The following is a 23,212-nucleotide window of genomic DNA, read 5'->3' as shown; positions in this document are numbered from 1 at the left end:
AGTACTTTCCACCCACCCTGGCTTTGGGGTGCCTCCTGCCAGACCCACATCCATTCCAGCATCATTTAAATTCCCCAGTGTCTGCAGTCTCTCAGTCCTTGTACAATATGGCAGGGAACCTTGTAGGTACCCTTCTGTGTGATCTCTGATAGCTGCCTAGAAGGTCCCTCCAGACATCTGTGCCTGGAGGCCCTCTAGCTACCACTGCAGGGCTCTTCCAGCTCCTACCCTCAACTGGGCTCTAGGCAGAAAACAGCAGGGCCCCTTCTCCTCTAGGTTCTTGAATCCCTTAGGCTGGGCCTGAGGGGAGAAACCTTGAATAGTCTCCCATGTCCTGACTGCCCTTCTCTTGCCAAGGTCTTTGAAGCTCTTGCCAAATTGTAATACAAGCATTCCTGATATTATGAGATTTTTAAAAATTTGGACTGGAGAGATGGCTCAGTGGTTAAGGGCACTGACTGCTCTTGTAGAGGACCTGGGTTTGATTCCCAGAACCTACATGGTGATTAACAATCATCTGTAACTCCAGTTTTAGGGGAGCCAAAGCCCTCTTACAGCTTCTGCAAGCATTGCATGACACGGGTTCACTTACATACATGCAGGCAATACACTTATAAAATAAAAAATAATAAATTTTTTTTTAAAAATCTGGTGGGATGGTTCAGTAGATAAAGGAGCTTGTCACTGAGCCTCCCTGGGACCCATATGGTGGAAGGGGAGAACCAACTTCTGCAAGCTGTCCTCTGACCTCCACATTCATGCCATGGCACTAATGCCCCCCCCCATACAAAATAAATATTAAAAAATACTCTTTTTTCATTATTCCAGGCTCATAGAGCCAGAGCTCCTAAAATTCCTGTGGCACCTCCAGTTGGGGTAGTCTTGTGGGATGGAGCCTTCAACCCGGGATCACATTAACTCCAGGTAGACAGTGACAGAACTGAATCGAGTCATACATCCAGTAGCTTCTGCAGAGAACAGGAAAATCAGTTGGTCAGGGAAATCCTCAGCTGTCTATTGTCGGAAGTGGCCTGTGTAAGAGGAGGAAAAGCAGTGTGCTTCCCCTAGGACTTCTTCCCCCATCATCCCAAATCAAATCTCCAGGTCTGTCTTAAAATAAACATCCACCCTTCGTCCTCCCTGAGAGATTGCTGATATTTTTACAGCCCAGCCTTGGAAGTTCCCAGAACAACCCTCCTTCCGCTGGGGATACAGTTAATATTTCTACTCTGTGTTGAACTCAGACTGGTGATGATGTCTGTTGGCTCCTGCTTCTCAGACATCGGAGCCCCAGCCTCAGGCTACAGGCTCTTCTGAGAACAAAAATACATCAACATCATTTCAAAAAACAGCATCCCTGCCCGGCACTTGAGAAAATGCGCAGGACTTTGCCACGGCAGCAGCGAAGAGCCCCGGTGAGCTCCTTATCTTCTGGTGCCATCAAGTGGTGGTTTATTTGTTTGTTTTGTTATTTGTTTGTTTGGGGGTTTTTGAGACAGGGTCTCCCTGTGGCCCCAGCTGTCCTGGAACTCGCTATGTAGACCAGGCTGGCCTTGAACTCACAGAGATCGTCCTGCTTCTGCCTCCCGAGTGCTGGGATTAAAGGCGTGCACCACCACACCCGGCCAAGGGGTGGGTTTTTTATAGACGTTGCTTAGCAGGCTGCGCGGCAGTCTATACTCGGATAAGGTTATGGCATGAAATACTCTACTTGGAGACTGGGGAGATGGTTCAGTCAGTAAAGTGCTTGCCATACAAACATGATGATCTGAGTTTGGATCCCCAGAACCCATGTCACAAGACTGTAATCCCAGTACGGGGGAGGTAGAAACAGGAGGATCTGGGCTAGCCAGTCTAGACAAACTGGATTGTTCTAAGCTCATCGAGACACTCTGTCTCATAAAGTAAGGTGCCTCCACATGCACACCCATACACGTGTAAGTACACTGGCCGCACACACAGGGTCTCTTACACTTCCTGTATGTCATTTCTTTGTAAATTCGCATAAGCAGTCAAGGAAGGCTCAGGGGATGGCAGGGGTGCAGCCCAAAGAGGCCAGCCAGAGGAGGGGTCCCCACAACAGAGTGATTTGGAGTCAGGGGAGTGCTACTGGGAAAAAACTGGATCAAACAGATGGTTCAACATATTTGTACATTTACAAAGTATATATTGTTAAACGCACCACATACTAAGTGGAAAGAATAATGGTGATATAATGAAAAATAAGGATAAGCATAAAATATGAAAGTAAGAACTACAGGACAATATTTAACTTTAGTGAAAATAAGAATTTATACTTCAAGAAAATACAAAATAAGCACAATACACCACTCAGCACGTCCTTCTGTGAGGAATATTTACATGGTCAAGCGTGGTGGTGCATGCCTTTGATCCCAGCACTTGGAAGGCAGAAGGAAACAGATCTCTGTGAGATCGAGGCCAGCCTGTTGTATATAGTGAGTTCCAGCCCAGCTGGGGCTCTGTTTCAAAAAAAAAAGTCTTTAAAAAGCTTTTCTTGCCTTTCTGGTCCACAAAGCAGTGAACACACAGTACCTTTCTCTACCCAGGACCATCACAACTCAGGCACTGGGCTGAAGCTCATTCTGTCATTGTTTCTGGCTAAGAGTTTTATTCATTCATGAAGAGATGGTCACTGAGCCCCAACTCCTACGTGCAGGTGTCGAGGCAGTGCTCAGGGTGCTGGGGATACAAAACAGAGTAGGAGTAAAGGGGCATTTGACAGGTGGTCAGGGTTAGCCTCTCTGCCCAAGGGGCATTCGAGGAAAATCCTAGCTAAAATGAAGTTAGAGGACTTGATCTCTGGCAATTTAGAAACTATATGCTGTAGTTGCAGTGATGCCAAAAGGCCCAGCAGGGGCTCCCACCAGCCTAAGACAGCAGCAGCCTGTGAGTGCTAACGGCCATGCCTGCAGGGAAGGAGTGTGTCTGGTTCAAGTTCAACCAGGAGACAGCACTTTGCCCTGTGGTACTTTGGATAATCCCTGCTTTCCCTGAGTATCCCCTAAGGGTCTGTTGTAATCGAAGGCTTGGTCTGCTAGATGGAGACTTTGGAGGTGAGGACAACAGGGAGGTAACTAGGCCCAAGGTCAAGGTGCACTTAAGGGTGGAGGGGTACCCCACCCCAGTACCAATCTCTCTCTCAGGTATGAACACTGCTTCTACACTTTCCCACTGTGATGTGATGTCCTCACAAGAGGCCCAATCAATAGGGCCATCTAAGCTCGGACTTTGAACATCCCAAACTGTGAGCTAACCCTTTTCTATTAAGCTAGTGGCCTCAGGTTGTACCAATGCAAATAGTCTGCTGCTCAGGTTCAGAAGGACATCCGGTGGGTCAGAGAAAGTCACCAAGCACAACAGCCTTCCTGTGCCAAATCAGGAACTAGAGTACGATCTACTGAAATAGTAAAATTGACATAGATGGGTCAGTAGTTAATGGGCAGAAAATGAAAAAAAATATATTCTCTTTATTTGTAAAATGACAACAGGTGAATCTGTGGCAATTCTTAAACCTCAGTTCCCTGATCTCTCCTCTGCCGTCCTCTATCCAACTGTCCCAGGGGGAGGCAGGCCATAGGCCTGACCAGAAAGTCAAATTTTTGGCTCTGAACTTTATTTAGAATTTTGGAAAGCTAGGTCAGAGGCAACTGGCTGAACACCAAAGTGCCTGGACTCGCAAGAGCTGGCTCCGAGCGCCTTTATTTGGCTTATTTTTTCACAGCTCTAAAAACTAGCATGGCCTATTCATGGCAGACCTCTTACATCCCAAAGTTATGGGAAGAAAAAAATGTACACTGATAAAAGAGCATTTTTCCATCCAAACAGAGATAAATGCCCAGGCAGCCGAGCTGGCGGGAAGCTGGGGCTGGCAGGCCAGTGGCCCCTGGGCAGGCAGCAGGCTAGAGAAGGCCTCATATGGCTTGAAGGACCCCAGAGCTAAAAGGCCTTCTTGGAAGCCTTGTAGGTGTAAGTGCAGGCTCCATTGTGAACACCGCATCCAAACCTCACCTGGCTCTCTCTGCTCCCCCAACCTCCTGACTTCTGTTGTCTTAGCTGGTCCTCATGGTATGCCTGGTCACATCAACATCGTATTGGGAGATGGGTAGGTGTGGGATGTTGGTTTTCTGCCACCCTTGCGTCAGGAAAACAGAAGCCACCTGTGGTAAACTGACATGATTTTGTTCTAGGGATGGGAGGCAGCCTGATGAACAAACGACCTTGCTCTGTCCCCTCAGAACAGCAGGAGGATGGGGTCACTGTGTCAGAAGGCTCTTTAGGCTCTGACTCACAAGGTCAGGTGAAAGGGGGTGACACTCACGCTCCTCCATTCTGTCCCTACCTGCAGCACCAGTCTCCTCTGACAACACAGCAGGCATGTCACCTGAGAGAAGTAGCCTTCATCGTGGGACAGTGAAGTGTGGATCCCAGGGCAAATGGGAACTGTATCAGCCCTGGTGGACCAAAGATTCAGGGTAGGGAGCCCGGCATACTAGAGCCCTAGACAAGATCTAGGATTCTAGGAAAAGATGTACAGGCATGCCCATGAGGACCGGATGGGACATATGGGGCCTCAACAGAAGCCAATGGGGAGCAGAGAGGGCCAGACATTCTCAGACAGGAACACAAGCCATCTTTTCTTCTCCCAGGGAGCTGAGGTGGCTTCCAAGGAGAAGGGAAAAAAACCAGGAGACTCCTGAGTGACTTTCACTGCCAATTTGGGGTGGCAAGACTGAGTTTGCTCTACCCCACAGCCTACAGGAGAGGGAGCTTGGGTCTTCTCAGCAATGAAAAAACAAGAAAGTATCTTTCTTCATGATGGAAACTGAGGATTTATTATTATTTTGGTTTTTCTGACACAGGTCTCCCTGTAACCCTAGCTGGCCTGGAACTCAGAGATTCGCCTGCCTCTGTTTTTGACTATTGGGATTAAAGGTGTGCACCACAACTGGCAGAACAGAGGTTTTAAAAGCACTTTGTTGGGGCTGGAGAGATGGCTCAGCGGTTAAGAGCACCGACTGCTCTTGCAGAGGACCTGGGTTTGATTTCCAGCACCACACGGTGACTACGAACTGTCCTTAACTCCAGTTCCAGGGGAATCCGAAGCCCTCTTCTGACCTTTGTGGCACTGCACAACACGGGTGCACTCACATACATGTAGGCAATACACTCGTAAACATAAAAATAATATTTTTTTAAAAAAGCACTTTGTTGAGGTGGTGTCTGGTCTTTGAGCAGTAACATGAGGGTGGTGCTGCTCCTGTTCCAACCATGTCAATACAAACAACATAATGCAATGTCACACTGTCTGCTGCATTCCTGAGGCAAAGCAAGGTGTAGGGCTCTGGGAATTCTCAGCATGGCCAGCATTCCCCAGAGACTGTGCTCCTCCCCAAGCAAAGCAGCCCACATTGCTCAAAACATTCCGTGCCAGCCAGCACCTTGTGCTTTCCCTTCACAGCATGACTGAATTACTTTTCTGTTGATATCCTCACTGCTCCCCTCTGATTCTTCCACTACAAACCACAGTTTAAAAATCACCAGTGTTAGGGTTGGAGAGATGGCTCAGCAGTTAAAAGCACTGACTGCTCTTGCAGAGGACCTGGGTTCGGTTCCCAGCACCCACATGGCAGCTAACAACCTACCGGTAACTCCAGTTACAGGTGCTCCAAAGCCCTCTTCTGACCTCTGTGGGCAATGCACGACATGGATGCACTCAATCGTGCAGGCGATACACTCAGACACATAAGAAATAAAAATACTAAACCACCAGTTTTTCTTGTCTTCACAAAGACCCTGAAGGTCTTTGCTGTTCCCTGAATCCCAGTGTGGCCAGAAGCCTGCAGTGTAGTGCTCACAGCATTTGCTGAAAGGAGTGTGTGTGGAAAGGGGAGGGACACTGTGAGCCTTAGCCACAGCATTTCCAAGGACCCCTCACTCATCTCTGCCAGCTCCCTGTCCCAACAGCCCCTTCCCTCACACATACCCCACCAAAACTCTGAGCACGCTAGAGTGCTGGCTCCAACCCCAGAGGCTGTTGGGTCTTATTTCCAGGAAGAAATGCATCAGCCACATACAGAGGTCCTATGTGCAAGGATTTCTTTATTATTGGTAGTATTTACAGAATTTCATATTCAGAACAGAACAAGGATCATATAGGTTCATCTGAAAAGAGAATCAGATTATACACATGACCCAAGAGGGCCCAACTAGGACAGAGGCTGAGGAAGCTCACTGTGCTCGGGGGCTGGATCTTCCCAGGATGAACGCAATCATGGCCCAGGTGGTGACTATGCTGCAGACTCTGTAAGACAAGGACACAGGTCAGAGGCCTGGCTGAGGCAGGGTCTGAGGACTTATAGCAACTGGCATGGGCTCACCATTCTCTGCTTCCAACTTTGACTACCAAAAAATATCCTTTTTTTTTTTTTTTTTTTTTTTGAGGCAGGATCTCAAGTATCTTAGGCTGGCCTCAAACTTGGTACATAGCCAGGGACGACCCTGAACTTGTGATCCTCCTGCCTCCATCAGTGGTCATCCTTTCTCCCAAGCCCCAGTCCTCACTAGTGCAGCCCCCTCAGATGGGACTTGCTTACTTATCACTTCCTGTGGCAACCCTTCATAGTGGCTTCACTGGCCCTCTGCTGCCAGGCACTCCCCACTCACGGGCTGCTGCCCCTCTGCCTGCCTGCTGCTCCCTACAGTTCCCTGCCTAGTTCACCCTCTTCCTGAATCTTTTTTTTTTTTTTTTTGGTCTTTTTGAGACAGGGTCTCCCTGTAGCGCCTAGACCAGGCTGACTTCGAACTCAGAGATCTACCTGCCTCTGCCTCCCAAGTGTTGGGACTAAAGGCATGGGCCACCATGGCCAGCCAACTTCCTTGAATCTTTAAGAGACTCCCATCATCTCCCATGAATTACACCCTCCCCTCAGGAGAGTCCCCCCACCACCTTTCATTTTTTATATTTGTCACCAAGATGGCGTATGATTCGCTGGCTTGTTATGTTCCTTGTGACCTCCCACTAGCATGAGAGCACCACTTCGGTTCAGAGCTGAAACTCCCGAAATCACAGCAGGGCCCAGCACTCCAGCGCGATGCTCTGAATAACCCTTCGCTTCACACCTGTCAACAGCTTCTTAGCAACCCACAGCAGCTAGCGACAGGGCCTGAGTCAGACGGAACGGGACCTCGACAGGCAGAAGAGCAGCCTTCTACCAGGTCACTCACTGTAACAGGCAGGTGATATTTGGGGAGTGTCTCCAGTACCGGTACAAGGAGACCTGCAGGGTTGGGTGGCTCCTGTACTCCTTCAGGACGCTGCGGGCACTGCCAAAGGAAGAGTGCCCAAGTCAGCAGGCAATATGGCCAGAGCCATCAAGGCGTGATGAGGGTAGAGGTGGGCCTGAAGCGAGGTACCTACTCCTTAAACTTATTGGTCAGAAGCAGGAACTGGCTTTGCGTGAACCGCCTGACATCAAACTTGCAGAGATTCTGGAACTCATGGTAAACCTGCTGCTCACTGACCCCAGACCACCTCCTGACAGTGAGGATGAGGACGGGAGGGCGGATACTGGGGTAATCTGGCCCAGAAAAGTTCTAGAAAACATGAACAAGAGGGATTCTCCACAGTTCTTACTGATAACTTCATGCAACTTGGAAATGCCAGAAATGGCTTGGTTTGGGGTTCAGAACAGGGAGGAGAGAAGGGAGGAGGGAGGGAGGGAGGGAATCTATGTGGGTTTTCACAGAAAAATGCAAGAAACAAAAAGTGTTGTGGGGTGTGAATCTCCTACTCAGCTCTTACCATGTGGCTCTCAGAACCCTGTAGCACATCCCAGGGAGCACCAGGCTGCCTCCCACCACAGGCCTCTGAGCAAGGTGACAGCAAAATGAAACCTACTCACAATTTTAGGGACCCGGCCTCGAATAAGATTCACTTGGTTCACATAAGGCGCCAGCACATCGAGGTACTGAGAGAAGGAAGGCTCATGCACAGAGCCACTGCTGCATGGACAGAGAAAACCCCAAAGCATTCAGGCACATGGGATTGTGCACATGGCCTCTGCCAAAGCTAAGGGTCTGGTGAGTAGGCTTCTTCTCCCACACATACAAGCAGAGTTTAACCAAGGGTTCTGGAGGGTTACCATCTGCTGGTGACAGTTTGGTGAGGGTCCCTCTGCTGACCCACACTGGCAGCAGGCTCAGAGAACGAGTGGAGGAAGATTTACTTTATAATCTCTGATGTGACATCACCCTTGACCCATGGCCATCCTTTGCCCCAGAGCCTCTTTCTATAACCAGATGCCACCCCAAATGTAGATCCTGGACGCAACACAGGCCAGAGAATCAGGCAAGCCTGGATAGTCACGTACTTCTCTAAAGTGAAGAGGGTTTTCCAGTTATGGGGACTAAAACAAAGGGTTCAGGCGTGAGCCCAGCACTGAGGCCGGCTGGCATGGGCAGCCCTCTCTCTGCCACTACACAGCACTTGCCACTGAGTACCTGCATGCTGACAAACCCCAGGAAACAGGGATAGCAGTGGCAGAGTTCTCATGTAAGTTATAAGCCTGCATCAATGTGTCATGTGATATTTGTATCTAGTGCCAAAATAAAGCTCCTAAATTAATATAGTAAAAAAAAAATCTTTTTAGCCCCATCCCAAAAAACAAGTTACAGCTGTGATTAGCTCCTTCTCCGGCCAGCTAAGTCCTATGGAAATAATGCACCCCGGGATGGCGCTGTAGGTGTACGTGTCAAAGGTGCCCCGATGCCTCTGTGCGGAGCTGAGGTACTGGGGTGCTGCCATCAGGGAAGATGCATTTGTGATTCTGATTTACACTTCCATTCTTCCCTGCCCAGGTGTTTCTCCAAGTCACTATCCTCCCTGCAGCCTGTGTGAACCCCAGTGACGTGTCCTTTGTCAGCCTCAACACCTCCTCCAATGACTGTTACCTCCACAGCTGTGAGAACATGCACAGCTAAAAAGCCAATGCACTGAGCTGGGGAGTTCTCTGGAAGGTACCAAGACCCCAGTCAAACCTTGCTGTGTGGACCTCCTGATGTACATGAATTCTCCCAGCGCCAAGACCGGGGCAGGACCCAGACAGGAGGCGAGGGTGGTAGGAAGGGGTTTCCTGGAGAAAGACTACTTGCTACAACACTATTCTGGCTATGAAGAGAGATATCCACACATGATGTGACACTTCCCCCTTTGGTGGCCCTGTGACCCAGAGGTCCTGGCTTGCAATAAGGACTTGCTGAGTCCTGACTAACAAGATGGAAGGGTACTCACCCGTGCATCCTTTGTAGGAGCAAGTGTGCCACTTTCAAAAGGACTGGAAGAAAAAGCAAGTGATGTGACAGACCTCAGGGCTTTATGGAAGAGTACAAACTCAATCTCTATGAGCAACACAACAGGACACGGACAAAAACCCAGGGCCAACACTAACAGAGCACCCTTGGAAGAACAGCAATGATTACCTGACCCGCAGAGGAAGGCATCATACGCTGCTTCGTGGGGGCACTTGGTCTCAGCTAAAGTAGTTTTCCAAAAGTAAGAGGGGGATCCGGCAGCAATTAGAAACACAGCCTGGGGTGGGAGCCGAGCCCCCCCGCCCCCCACCATTCAACATCCACGCCCGCTGTGGCACACACCAGTGTACCCTTCTCCCTGCTCATCAGCACTGGACACCTTGTCCTCCCTATGTGGGGACAGCCAAGAGCCCAGGGCTTCCAGACTAATCCCACTGAGAGAAGACTGCTCCCCAGGCCCAGGACATGCTCTTGCATCACATATCTGAAGGGCAGAGTTGAGTGAAGCAGAGCAAGGAAGGCTGGGAAGGAAACCTGACGCAAAACTCCACAACCTGCTGCCTGGGGGTCCAGGGTGGAAGAGACCCTCAGCTCAGCCCCAGGGTACTTTCCCAACTGTGCAAGGAGCCAGGGCTCATGGGAACATACCATATTTTTCACACTGCCTTGCATGAATAATCACTGGTCCAGAATTCTTGGTGGGATTCAAGTTACTATTAGATAAGAAAGATAAAGACCAACTCACTGAAAATAACTTCTTCCTGTTGCTTCCCAAGCCCCTTAACTTATAAAGATACATGCTCAGCACATCCTATTTTTTTATTTTTATTTATTTATTTTTTTGGTCTTTTTGAGACAGGGTCTCCCTGTAGCCCCAGCTGGCCTGGAACTATGTAGACCAGGCTGGCCTTGAACTCACAGAGATCCACTTGCCTCTGCCTGCCAAGTGCTGGGTTTAAAGGCGTGCACCACCACACTCTTTTTTAAAAGGTCAGAACAGATGACATCTTGGAGATGTGGCCACAGCACAGGAGAAAGACCAGCAGGGGCCCTAACTGATCATTCTGGGCATTTAGCAAACATTCAGGAACCAAGTTAACAGGTTGCTGTCTGCCCTCTTGGAGCTTTGAGTCTTGTGGTCTGAGCAACAAGTACAGAGACAAAGTATGTCTTTGTGTCCTGAGGTGGAGACAGAAACTCCAGCGTCCTTCAGGACAGTGGCCTCAGGCAGGCAGGCTTCCTGAAGCAGGTAGCACTAAAGCGGTCTTGAGTCATGTGAACTGACCCTACTGAAGGACTGCAGTGATGACAGTGATGACAGCCACGGAAGCCAAGAAGAGCAGGCCATGACCCTGAGGAGTCGGCCAGGCCTTGTGCAGAGCTTGGCCACGGAGAGCTGGCCTGAAGGGCTGTGTGAAGGGCGAGGCCGATGTAAAGGAGATCCTACAACAGAGAGGAGGCTTCAGGAAGCACTAGGGGATCACAACAGCCCAGTGATCCCAAGAGATCACTCAAGGGGAACTGAGGGAAACTGAGCAGTGGGCTACAAGCTGGGAAACCAGTGAGGGCTCCTCCTCCCCTTCCTCCCCACCGAGGCTAAGGCAGGAAGACTGAAAATTCAAGGCCTGCCTGGGCTCCACAGTGAGTTCACAGCCAGCCTTGATCAACTAGTGAAAACAAAATGTCTCAAAATAAGTTCTAAACAGGGCTGGGATGTAGGCTCAGTGGTAGAGTGCTTGTCTAACACTGAAAAACTTTGGGTTTAATCCTCAGCACCGTAAAACCAATTAACTAACTACAGTCTGCCTGAACAACAGAGATGATCCTCAGAGCTCAGAGAAGCAGAGAGGCTGTAAAGAGATTTACAGAGAAACATCAGTTGGGCATGACTGAGTAGACAGGTATGGGTGTCTCAGCTCTGGGGCCTAGGGAACAGTGACAGCATCCACCAGGAAGGAAATCACCACTGTATTTGTTCTCTCGCCTCTTCCAAACCCCTGGGTGCTGAGTCTCTCTGAGCTTCATTTTCTCACTGTGAAACGGCCAGAAAGACTGCCGCTCTGCCACACACAGCTATCGGGTTAGGACTGTCACAACGGTGATGACAGCCAACCTCCAGAAAGCACACACCAGGTACAAAACCTGCCCTCATCCTCCCGCACTGATGACCTTATGTGACCCTCATCACGACCTCATGAGTTATGCTAGGTTTTTATTGCTCATTTCATAGATGGTGACTTATGAAACAATGAGTGTCAAAGCTGGGATTTAAGTCCGGAAAGGCCAGGATCAGAACTTGTGATTTTAAAAACAAAACACTCTCTCAACTCCAGCCCACACCTCGGGAACACATCGCCTCCAGCACTGGACCTGGCATCCTACAAACTTAGATATTCCAGGCCCTTTTAGGGACACAAATGAATGTCAAGTTGAAGGTGCCTGCAGGTCATGCAGGGGTCGGGGGGAAGCACACTGAGAGGGAAGCCTAGATGAAGCTTCCCAGAGCTGCCCACTGTGAAGTTCGGCTGCACACAAGCAGCGTGGAGCGGAACAGAAGTGAGGTAGCAGGTAAAGGCTGCTGGGCACAGTCATGGGCGAGAGGAAAGCTGAAGGAGTCCTCAGGACGCAATCCAGAAGACGAGTAAGGGAACAAACAAGGATGGATGACAGTGCATGGCCCGAACACCTCCAACAGCAAAGAGAAATTCAGAGGATGCGGCCCCACTGAGGGAGAACGAGGCCAAGGGTCTCCAAGGCCACAGTAAGGCACTCCTTGCTCCACTCAGGTGTCACAGCTTGTTCCAAATGCCTTCTGTACAATGTCCTGTCAAATATGACCACACAGACGTGTATGCTGGGTAATTAGTGAAGGGTGAGAAGACCTGTCAACACTGGGTGCGGTAAACGGGGGGTTGCTACGGGGACACATTGCAAAGGAAGGAACAGACTCGGCCTCTAGGTAACAGATGTGCTGTCAGTTTTAGGCACCTCACCAATGGCTTCCTACCAGTGAAGAGATCCTGATCCTGTCAACACACAGCCCTGTCACACGTATTTCCAAGCCCCTGCCCATACCACAGGGTTACAAGAGAAGTCAGGGTAGAGGGTCACAAAAGGATTTCGTTTGGTTTTAAGTTTTAAATGGTGCTGATAAGAGAAATGAGAGAAGGTGAAGCAGGGTCTCCAGAGGGAGAGAAGGTGAGTCTAGGGAGAGGAGGGAGGAGGCTCCAGAGCCAGCAGAGGCTGCTGGGGTCGGGGGGCAGGGAGAGGAGGCTGAGCCTAGGGAGAGCAGCCCTGCTGGCCTGGCCTCAAACAGGGAAGGCACTTGAGCTGGATGCAGCCCAGTTGGTGAAGTGTTTGCCTAGGATGCACAAAGTCCTGGGTTCTATCCCCAGCACCCCATAAAACTGGGCCTATTAGCACATGCCCATAATCCCAGCACTTGGGAAGCAGAGGCAAGAGGACAGGAAATTCAGGTCATCCTCAGCTACAGGGTGAGTTTGAGGCCAGCCTGGGATACATGAGATCCTGTCTCAAAAGAAAAATAAATGAGAAGTGCTTGTGTTTGCTGGACCAGGAGACAATGGCAAAGATGACGAGGACTGCAAAAGTGTTCAGGAGGACAAGCAGTGGGTGGAGAGATCCACCTCTGATCTCCTGAGACAGAGACAGGAGGCACTGAGCGGTGGGGGTGGGGACGACACATGACACAACACATCCAGGCAGCCAGCCGGGCCCAAGGAACAGGAAGTGCACCTAGGTCTCAGGGTCCTGGCAGCTGAGGCCACAGACCTTGCTGCAGAAGCATCCCCAGAAACACCTTCCTCACCTGCTCAGCACTTCATATACTTCTGAGAGGTTGGAGACCCGTGGGAAACGCAGTTCCTGCAATTATGAAGAACAAAGCACTGTTCCTGGGGTCAACATCTCCCACAGGTCTCACCAAAAAGCTGCTAAATGAACCGGCAAATGCTGGCCTCGACGCCCACTTCCTGTCCTCCAGTGATCTAACTGCCCTTCTTCATCACAGGTCAGGAGGCCGGGACTCTGAGGTTCCTAGAAGAGCTCCCCATGACCTTGGCTAGAAACAAGTGTCACCCACACGACTCACACACTATGTATTTAGGGTGTCTGTAAACACAGGAATCTGAGACACTAGACCGAAGTGTGGGCCATCTATGTAGACTAACATTTTAGAGACAAGAAGGCCTTGGGGTAATGTCAGATTACTAAGTGCTGGGATTCCATCAAAGATGAAAATACGCGAAGCTCAAACACGAAGGTCCTCTCTGCAAAGACGTATCAAGGAACATCCCCCATGTTTAAATTTTATTTTTATTTTATGTGTATGAGTGTTTTGTGCATGTATGTAAGTGGATCATGTGTGTGGAATGCCCTCAGAGGTCAGAAGAGGACATCGGAGCCCCTGGAACTGGAGTTACAGGTGGGTGTTAGCCTCTGAGTGGGTGCTGAGAACTGAATCCAGGTCCTCTGCAAGAGCAGCCAGTGCTTTTAAACCATATCTCCAGACTCCAAGGACCCCCTTCGGATTTCTGCTGCCCCCTCTCGGATCATCCACTTTAAGCCATTACTCTAAGGCTTTAAAACACTGCTGTGATTCCCCTTTCTCTGTTATCCAGTTTAATTTCTAAAAAGCACTTAGAAGTAGTTTGAAGCTTCGTTTCTCCACATGTGCAACCCGGAATACAGGACAGTCAACTAGGGAGTTTTCAGAACACCACCTGACCACACAGGAAGTGGGAAGCAGAGCTGGGGTCAGTTTGTAACTTCACCTACAATGCTAACTCACTGTCAGAGAGCCTATGACCTCAGTGCCTAGCGTAAATAAGGTTTCCCCAGACTTTGAAGAGGGACCTCATCCTGGTGCTCTTTAAGCATATCTCAAATGGTACAAAATGTGTATTAACCTCTAAAATAAGCTGCTGCAGCCAGACATGGTGGTATATACGTATAATGTGGGCACTTGGGAGGCTGAGTCAGGAGTTGTCAATGAGTTCAAGGTCAGCTTGGGCTACCTAGCCAGACTCTATCTTAAAAAACAAAAAACAAGGAGCCAGAGAGATGGCTCAGTGTTAAGAGCATCTGTTGCCCTCGCAAAGACCTGGGTTAGGGTCCCAGCACCCACATGGTGGCTCACAACCATTTGTAACTACAGTTCCAGGGGATCCAACGCCCTCTTTCTGGCCTCTGCAAGCCCAGGCAGGCATGTGGTACATAATATATATAGGCAACATAGTCATACATAAAACAGAAATCTTTATTTTTATTTTTTTTGAGGCAGGGTTTCACTACATAGACACAACCACCTCTGCTACTGTAGACCCGGCTGGTCTTGAACTCACAGAGATTCATCTGCCTCTGCCTCCTGAGTGCTAGGATTAAAGGTGTACATTACCACACCCAGTGGCCAAAACAAATCTTTAAAAAAAAGAACCCCATAAAAATAGTTTTCTGTTGTCTGATGTAAAGCTTACCAATTACATACAAATAAAACCAGATACCTTGTAGTTAGCTAAAATGCAGAGAAAGCTATGTGTTGCCTGCATGGATGCAACGGCCCTTACCAAGGGACTCCATCCCTACCTTCCAGATGTCCTTTGTCACATTCTTGGTATCAATGAGGACAGGAAACAGGCTGTGGATGTTCTGCTTAAACTGGTCATAGCTTTCTGAGGGGAGAGACCCAGACAGAGAAAAGTGAGTTCATGGGTGGGGGAAGGACACGGGCAGCTCTCTGGCCCAGCTCGCCACCAGCAAGAGCAGACTGAAGTGGCAGCACTTAATTCTCATCAAGAAGTTTGCTCTCCAGCCTGCTGCCACTGCCCCTCCTGTGGGAGGGGCCACGTGGTTTTCCACTAAACACATCATCCTGACTCTTGCCAACAGCTTTAACACAGCCCTAGAAGCTCCAGCCCCTGGGATGAAAGATGGACCAGCAGGGTGTTTGGAGAAGAGACAGGAAATTAGCTCTAAGTGATATGAGAAAACTCCAAGACAAAACCTACTGGACCTCACATTAAGGGAATCAAGTGCCCTGATAGAGAAACCTTTTGTTTTTGTTTCTGGTCTTTTTGAGACAGTCTCAAAAAGTGTTTTTTCAGACAAGGTCTCACTGTGTAGCCTTGGCTGGCCTCAGACTCTATGTAGACCAGGCTGGCCTTGAACTCATAGAGACCCACCTGCCTCTGCCTCCCGAGTACTGGGCTTAAAGGCATGTGCCACCACATCCAGCTAGAAGGGTCTTTTAATGAACTATTAATTGGCTGTACTGTAGGCAGTTTTACCATACAAAGCTGAAGGAGTCTGCTGTACACAAGGCAACACACACTTCCCAAACAAAGCCCCCTGGAGTCTCCGGCTCCATGTCCTACTCCCCCAGAGGGAACGACTGGCAGGTCCTCTCTGGGGTCCTTATGCCACATCTCCAAGTGCCAAGTGCATGCCGTAGCTGTCGGCACCTCCCACTGTCTTCTACCCACAAAGAGGTCCTGACCTCTCCTTCCACCTGCCCCACGGACTGCAACTTGACAGCCACAGGCCCCAGAGCCACAAAGGCCCCACTCACTTCCTTTCTGCCCCTTTTCCTTCTTCCACTGAGTATGTTCTGTTTTCCTCAGGTTTTTACTTTTAGTCCATGTTATTAACTTTGCCTCTAATTCTCCCCAAATGCTCAAACTTAGCGCTCTGTCTGCTCATTGTTGGTCTAGTGCGTTCTGCACTCATGAATTTGCTCAGTCCCGCTACCATGCTCAGGCGGCGTCTGCTGTCTCACAGGTAACCAAGGAGCCAAAGGAGCTGGCTGGAGGCCACAGAGATGAGGGATGGGCAAGGGCTCCACCACACATCTCTAAACCCAGCGTTTATCCAGTATGCTACACTGCCAAGTGTCTGACAACAGAGTCAATCCTGGAAAAGGAGCACAGCCACAACTGTAGCCCAGGGAGCTGATGAAATGACATCTGTTAGGTGTATAGTGACACAAAACCAGACATAAAATCAGCTATGCAGTATATGCAAATATGTGGACTCAGAACAAACGGGAGACCACAGCAGCGCTGAGCCCGGTCTGCTCACATTCCTTTTTAAATATTTTATTTACTATTTTCATTTTATGGGTGTACTGCCTGCATGTATGTGTCCTGCAATATCCGAGGCAATCAGAAGAGGGCACTGGATCCCCTGGAACTGGAGTTACAGACAGTTGTTAGTTGCCATGTGGGTGCTGGGACCCTAACCGAGTCCTCTGGAAGAGCAGCCCGTGCTCTTAACCGCTGAGCTATGTCTCCAGCTCCAACCTTCATACATTTCTGATTTTGCCAAATGTTACACCATGAACCCGAGAAACTTTAGTCATAGGAGGGTATGCAGTCATATTTTCCCTCCTTGACAAAGTATCCTTGTCTCTGGGAAGATGGTACAGATAGGCCTAAAGATGGAACTCCACCCGACCTTCACAGAAACCTGCTGCTGCTGGGGAGGGCACACCAGACAACAAGCTACAATACAAGGAGACGAAAGGCTCACCCTACCTGGAAGAGGTCTGAAGAACTTCTCATGCAGATGCAGCAAGTCCATCATCATGTTGTGTCCTACCAAGGGCTACTTGGAGTAAAGCAACAGGTGAGAGAAATGAAATTCTAGAAGGAAGGACAGACACTGCAGACTGAAAGCTAATCCTTGCAAAGGACGTAGCTTTAGAGCCCACACTGTGGTTCCCGTCACCGATGACCTAGCCTGCCATTCTGCTCCCATGTCAGGTAGTAGGACTGTCGAGAGGGAAGAGCAGAAGGAGACAAGGAAGGAGGGAGAGAAACGGAGGGAGGGGACAGAGGGAGGAGAGATGAGTGAGCAGAAAAGATTTAAGGCAGGATCCATACTGGGACTCTAAATGTGAGGCAGATATGGTTTCTCTAAGCATTCTTGGGCAGCTACTGTTGGAAATTCCTATGCGGCTGAAAGGGACAAAGACAGAGCAGCATGTCCTATGTGAAGTCTTTCCTCAAATTACCCACCACGTAAAAACAAGACTGGAGCCAGGTGTGGTGGCACGCGCCTTTAATCCCAGCACTCAGGAGGCAGAGGCAGGTGGAACTCTTGAGTTCGAGATCAGCCTGATCTACATAGAGTCCGAGGCCAGCCAAGGCTACACAGTGAGACCTTGTCTGAAAACACACACACACACACACACACACACACACACACACACACACACCAAAACCTACCACCATAAATACAAAAGATGAAGAAGAAACAAGAAAAGAGACGTGTCCTACCTTCTGGGCCTTCACTAACATCTGGAAAAAGACAGAAAAGCCCCTGGCAGAGAGAACAATCTGCTCCTTCCAACAGCTGACTTGGTCACAAGAGGCGTGCTCCAGGTACCAGCGATGCTGCTGGCTCACCTTCTTCACCACCACCTGCAATGGAAACAGGGCTCCCTGAATGGCTGGGAGTGCGCTGAGAACCAACAACTCTTCACCTCAAGATGACAGGAGAGGAACACAAGAGCCCTTTGCAGAGGCAGAGCTGACCAGCAAGAGAGGCGATGGAGCTGCTAGGACACCCACCGAGGTGACTCACCCCCTCGTCTTTCAGCACTGTCCAGATGTTGGGGAGGGCCTGCCTCAGCACCAATTGGACCTCAAAGGCTTGGAACCCTGCAGCAAGGAAACACGAGGCGCACACAAGACCTAGAAACCATCGAACCTTCCCCACTGGAGAAGCCGGAGAGGAGCAGAAGCTGAGACCCCACGACTGTGGATCCATGGAAAGTCTGCCTGAGCCCCAAGAAAGTGCAAGCCTGCTGCTCCATTCTCAAAGACTTTGGTGTCCGGGATGTTCTTAATCAGGGGCATTGAAGAGTGTCTGTTTCTGTGGTTTGCAGCTATCAGTATTAACCATGTTAGAAATCAATATTCGATTTTAAAAAGCACTTTAAGCTTTTTTAACAGCAAAAAAGTTAACACTTATGAAAAATAACTACTTTCTCAAAATATTTAGTGAGCTAGGCATGGTGATACAAGCCTTTAATCCCAGCACTTGGGAGGCAGAGGCAGGCAGATCCCTGTGAGTTCGAGGCCACCCGGGTCTACATAGTGAGTTTCAGGCCAGATGGGGCCACAGGGAGCCCGTGTCTCAAAAGGACCAAAAAAAAAAAAAAAAGTGAAAAGAGTGATATTGTTTTACATCTTTGCACTTTAACATCTGCCTAGAATCACATCTGCTTCTGCATTTGACCTACTGTGATATGTTGTGATTCTCAAGCACCAAATGCACACACACAAAACAAACAAAAACCTGAGCTGAGACAGATACAAAGGGGGGAAAGAGAAGCATTACAGCCTCATCGGAGGACTCTGGATGCTCTTTTTAAATGCTATGTAACTTTCAGTACATGGTTATTTTTTAAATAGTGGAATCTGGAATGGTTATTAGAGAGCATTCTTGTATGTTACATTAGAGTCTGTTGGTCTGTCTCAGGCCTTGGGTGGACTTTTTACCCGCACTTTCATAACAGCATGCACTGACTATTTGAGAAATACTGGTTTGCAGTTATGTAGATTCTTCAGATGTTCATACATTTCACCTTGAGACACCAATAGAAAGCACACGTTCATGAGCGCCCGCCTCATCAGAATGGTCTCAGTTAGGAGGCTGTCAAGCTTATGGCAACAAATCCAAGTTCATCAAAGCTTGTTTCTGTTTTGAGGCAAGGTCTCATGTAGACCAGGCTAGTCTCAAACTCACTATATAACTGAGGATGATCTGCCCCAACTTCCCAAGTGCTGGAGTTATAAGCGTGCACCACCTAATTTATGAGGTGCTGGTGATTAAACCCAGGGTCTTGTGCATGCTAGACAAACACTACCAAGTGTAGGACATTCCCAAACACCTGTGTTTAATTGAAAGCTTAAACTGCCATCACTAGCAAGCACTGAGTCTTAAAGTGACAGGCTTTTGCATTTGAGAAAAATGGCTGAAAATACCCAAGTCTAAATAATCACAGTCAGTTCAGCTCTTTCCAGTAAAAGTTAATTCCATTAAAAGAAGGGGGGGAGGTGGCAGCAAGCGGCGGCAGCTGGGGTTGGAGTTGTAGCTCAGTGGTAGAGTACTTAATTAGAATGCACAAAGCATTCTGAGTTTGATCTCCAACACCACACACACAGACGCATGGGGGGCGGAGAGGGAGGGAGGGAGGGAGGGAGAGAGAGAGACACACACACAATTGATCCAGTTCTCAACTGAAAAAGCCACACATGCTCTTCCTCGATGCACTCTACTTCAACATACAGCAACAACAGTGTAAACACACTCATTTTCCATCCATATATAAAAGGTGACCAAAGGGGCTGGAGAGACGGCTCAGCAGTTAAGAGCAATTACTGACATTCCAGAGGACCCAGGTTTAGTTCCCAGCACCCACATGGCAGTTGACAACCATTTGTTAACTCCAGTTCCGGGGGTTCCAACATCCTCTTTTGGCCTCTGTGAGCATAGCATGCATGTGGCACACTTACACACATACACGTAAAATAAAAACAAATCTTAAAGTGTTTTTAAATAAAAAATAAAAATGACGACCTAGGCTGAGATATGATAAAACTAAGAAAGAATATTACTTCCTCGTCATGGAGGGTCATATGTAAAATCTGCTTTTACTTTAAGTGAGATGAAGAGGTAGTGGAGCATAGGCTGATCCTCCTACCTTAACTTGTGCCAAGCTCAGTGCCGGCAGGCTTTACCCCCATCACTACAGCATCAGGGCAAATGGCACTGGCATTAACAAGTTATAGCTGAGGGACACTTCAAAGACACTTTTGACCTCACAGGCTTCATGGCCCCCCAGGGTCCACAGACAAAGACTCTGAGAACTGCTCTGTTAGGTCATGTGCAGTATGACTTCACACCGCACTGTGGAGTAACAAAAGTCAGTAAAATCAGGCATCCCAGTAGGATGGAAAGGATGGTTCATGAATGACTCTCCACCCTTGACATCCAACTTAGGTTGAAAAGTCTTGGGAATTCAGGTCAGAACTGTAACCCCAAGGACTAGCCATCTACAGAGCAAACGCATCAGACTCAGTCACGAAGCATTTAGGACCAGGACTTATAGGAAAGAGAATGTGTCTCCCAACTCCTGGTGCATTGCCATGACCTGTCCCCACCCTCCCACGTGGGAAGGAGTGGCCTCCTGCCTACCAGCGATGCCAGGCAGAGTCATCTGGTCACCTTCCTTCGCTAGGTCCAGCCACCGTGTCACCTCATCAATCACCACCTTAATCTGGTCTTTATCCAGAGAGCTGAAAACAGACATAGGAAAGCATATGTGTTGGTGGAGACCATGCCAGGCTCCCAAGGGCCTTCAGACACATGTTTCTGGAGCCCCTGTTCTAGCACTCTGCCTTTAACTTCATGATGGAAATTAACAACAGGGTCATTTGCTCTCCAGGTCTCTTCATGCAACAGGAAGGCAAACTCGGGCCTATGACCCTCAGGGGCCCCAAGAATGTATTCAAGCCTCTGCCTTGCTGGAGTAGGTGAAGGAATGAGGAAGGGGTTCTAGCCTGTGTTGAACACTGCTGTCAGGACTGCCCATGTGTGGCTCCCAGAGGACTTGTAAGCCACTGGCTGGAGACATGAGGAACAGACAAGGACTTGGGTGAACCCTCTACTCCTGTGTGCGATTCTATTTGGGGGAGGGGGCATCTGGAGAGATGGCTCAGCTCTCAAGAGCATAGGCTGCTCTTGTAGAGGACCCAGGTTCAGTTCCCAGCACCCACATGGAGGCTAACTGCCACCTGTAATTGCAGTTTCAGGGGATCTGATACCGTCTTCTCCATGGACATGGTGCTCACATATACACGTAGGCAAAACACTCATATACATACAATTTAAAACATAATCGTTAAATTATATTGGGATAAGCTTTCTTCAACATTTGAAAACAGCAGAAGATTAAAATTTTAAATAGTCTTCCCTTTATCTTTAAAGCATGAGGACTATTTTATTGAGAGGGAGAAAAACTGGGTGGAGAAGCTATAAATCTTGGCAGCTGCCAGGTGGTGTGAGATGGAGAAAAGGAAGAAAACTCTGCATGCCTTTTGAGCTATGGTCCAAGAAATCAGGCAGAAGTTGGGTGTGATGGCACATACCTTTAGTTTCAGCACTTAGGAGGCAAGGCAGATGGATATGAGATCAAGGCCAGCCTGGTCTGTGTAGTAAGTTCCAGGCCATGTGGGGCTACAGGGAGACCCTGTATCAAAAAAACTGGGTAAAGGGGGGAACTCAGGCAGGTTCGGCAATGGAGGTCAGCAAGCAGCTGCGGGGGCAGGCAGTGAGGAAAGTCAAGAGCGTCAGGGCAACGCATTTAGGATTCTAGGTCTCCAAAGAGAAGGAATGAAAAGGGGAAGTTGTGCCCTTGGAGTTAGAACTCAGAAAAGCAGCCAGGCACAGCAATGAAGTTCTGTAAGCAACGGTGTTTTTCCTTTTAAAAAGCTACATTTTTAGAGGCTGGAGAGATGCTCAATGGTTAAGGGCACTGGCTGAGCCCTGATGCTCCCAGCACCCACATGGCAGCTCAAAGTTTTAGGGGATCCAAAGCTCTTTTATGGCCTCCACGGGCACCACACACGTAGTACACATACATACATGCAGGCAAAACACTCAATACACATAAAATAAACATTTTTAAAATCTTTTTTTAATGCCACATTTTTATAGGAACATCAATAACAAGATTAAAAAACAAACAAAAAAACACAACCCACCAAATTCACATGATTACATGATTACCTGGACCACGTAATCATCACATTCCAAAAGCTAATTTGCTCCCCTTCTGAATGAACATGAAAAATCTCAAGCCCAAAGACCTTAAATGACTTACTCAAAACCAGCAACTGGGATCCAGGCTGCCACCTCAATGTGGTCACTCTGGACCCTAGCACAATCAGCGCGAAGCTGGAAGGTCAAAGGCTGACACAGGGGCCAAAGGAAAAAGCAACAACCTGCCCTGTGGGCACAGGTGAGTCCCACACAAGCTAGACCAACGCAAACAAGCTGAAGAGTTGTCGTCAGTGCCCTTTACGGCACAATCAGACCTACCCTGAAAATCCCTCAATCACACTAACCCATGTAACACCTCACAGCAAGCTCCACACAGTCTTGTCCCCTGGTACTGAATGGAATTCCTGTCTCTTTGAGTACCAAATTAATAGCTCCTTTCTCTCTCTTTTTTTTGGGGGGGGCGGTCTTTTTGAGACAGGATCTCCCTGTAGTCTCAGCTGGCCTGGAACTCACTGTGTAGACCAGGCTGGCTTTGAACTCACAGAGGCCTGCCTCTGCCTCCCAAGTGCTGGGATTAAAGGCATGCACCACCATGCCCAGCTATTTTCTCATTTTTATCTTTAAAAAATTAGCTGGGTGTGGTGGTACAGACCTATAAACAACAACTAGGAGACTGAGGTAGGAAGATGTTGAGTTTGAGGCCAGCCTGAGCTACGTAGCAAGTATCAGATCAATCAGGGATATATAATTGGGCTGGTGAAATAGCTCAGTAGGTAAAGGTGCTTGCTGCCAGCCTGACAGCTTGAGTTCAACCCCTGGGATCCACATAATGGAGGAGAGGACTTACTTCAGCAAGTTGCTCCACAAGTGTGCCATGGCACATGCACATCTTCACACATACACATGCGCACACAAAATGAAAAAAATTTTTTTTTGGTCTTTTTGAGACAGGGTCTTCCTGTAGCGCCAGCTGTCCTGGAACTCGTTATGTAGACCAACCAGGCTGGCCTTGAACTCACAGAGATCCGTCTGCCTCTGTCTCCTGAGTGCTGGGATTAAAGGCATGCACCACCAC

The 23,212-nt window shown here is 48.8% G+C and overlaps 1 protein-coding gene across 1 annotated transcript in view; it reads right to left on the bottom strand.

The window, feature by feature from the left end:
* Positions 1–6,135: 6,135 nt before the first annotated feature.
* Positions 6,136–23,212, bottom strand: part of Pnldc1 (PARN like, ribonuclease domain containing 1) — a 23,112-nt gene continuing 6,035 nt past the window's right edge. Inside the window, exons 7-19 of the mRNA XM_008833868.2 lie at positions 20,551–20,651; positions 17,932–18,008; positions 17,625–17,768; positions 16,881–16,950; positions 14,935–15,020; positions 13,160–13,215; positions 9,979–10,043; positions 9,499–9,552; positions 9,311–9,353; positions 7,923–8,022; positions 7,439–7,614; positions 7,246–7,344; positions 6,136–6,322 (exon numbers count right to left, since the gene is read on the bottom strand). Coding sequence (XP_008832090.2) covers positions 6,250–6,322; positions 7,246–7,344; positions 7,439–7,614; positions 7,923–8,022; positions 9,311–9,353; positions 9,499–9,552; positions 9,979–10,043; positions 13,160–13,215; positions 14,935–15,020; positions 16,881–16,950; positions 17,625–17,768; positions 17,932–18,008; positions 20,551–20,651 — 1,144 coding nt within the window. The 3' untranslated portion in view covers positions 6,136–6,249. The remainder of the gene's footprint in view (positions 6,323–7,245; positions 7,345–7,438; positions 7,615–7,922; positions 8,023–9,310; positions 9,354–9,498; positions 9,553–9,978; positions 10,044–13,159; positions 13,216–14,934; positions 15,021–16,880; positions 16,951–17,624; positions 17,769–17,931; positions 18,009–20,550; positions 20,652–23,212) is intronic.

This window comes from Nannospalax galili, unplaced genomic scaffold, assembly GCF_000622305.1.
Source record: "Nannospalax galili isolate Female #2095 unplaced genomic scaffold, S.galili_v1.0 scaffold497, whole genome shotgun sequence".
Taxonomy (NCBI): Eukaryota; Metazoa; Chordata; class Mammalia; order Rodentia; family Spalacidae; genus Nannospalax; species Nannospalax galili.
The sequence above is the reverse complement of the archived record's forward strand: the minus strand, read 5'-3'. Positions and strand labels throughout refer to the sequence as shown.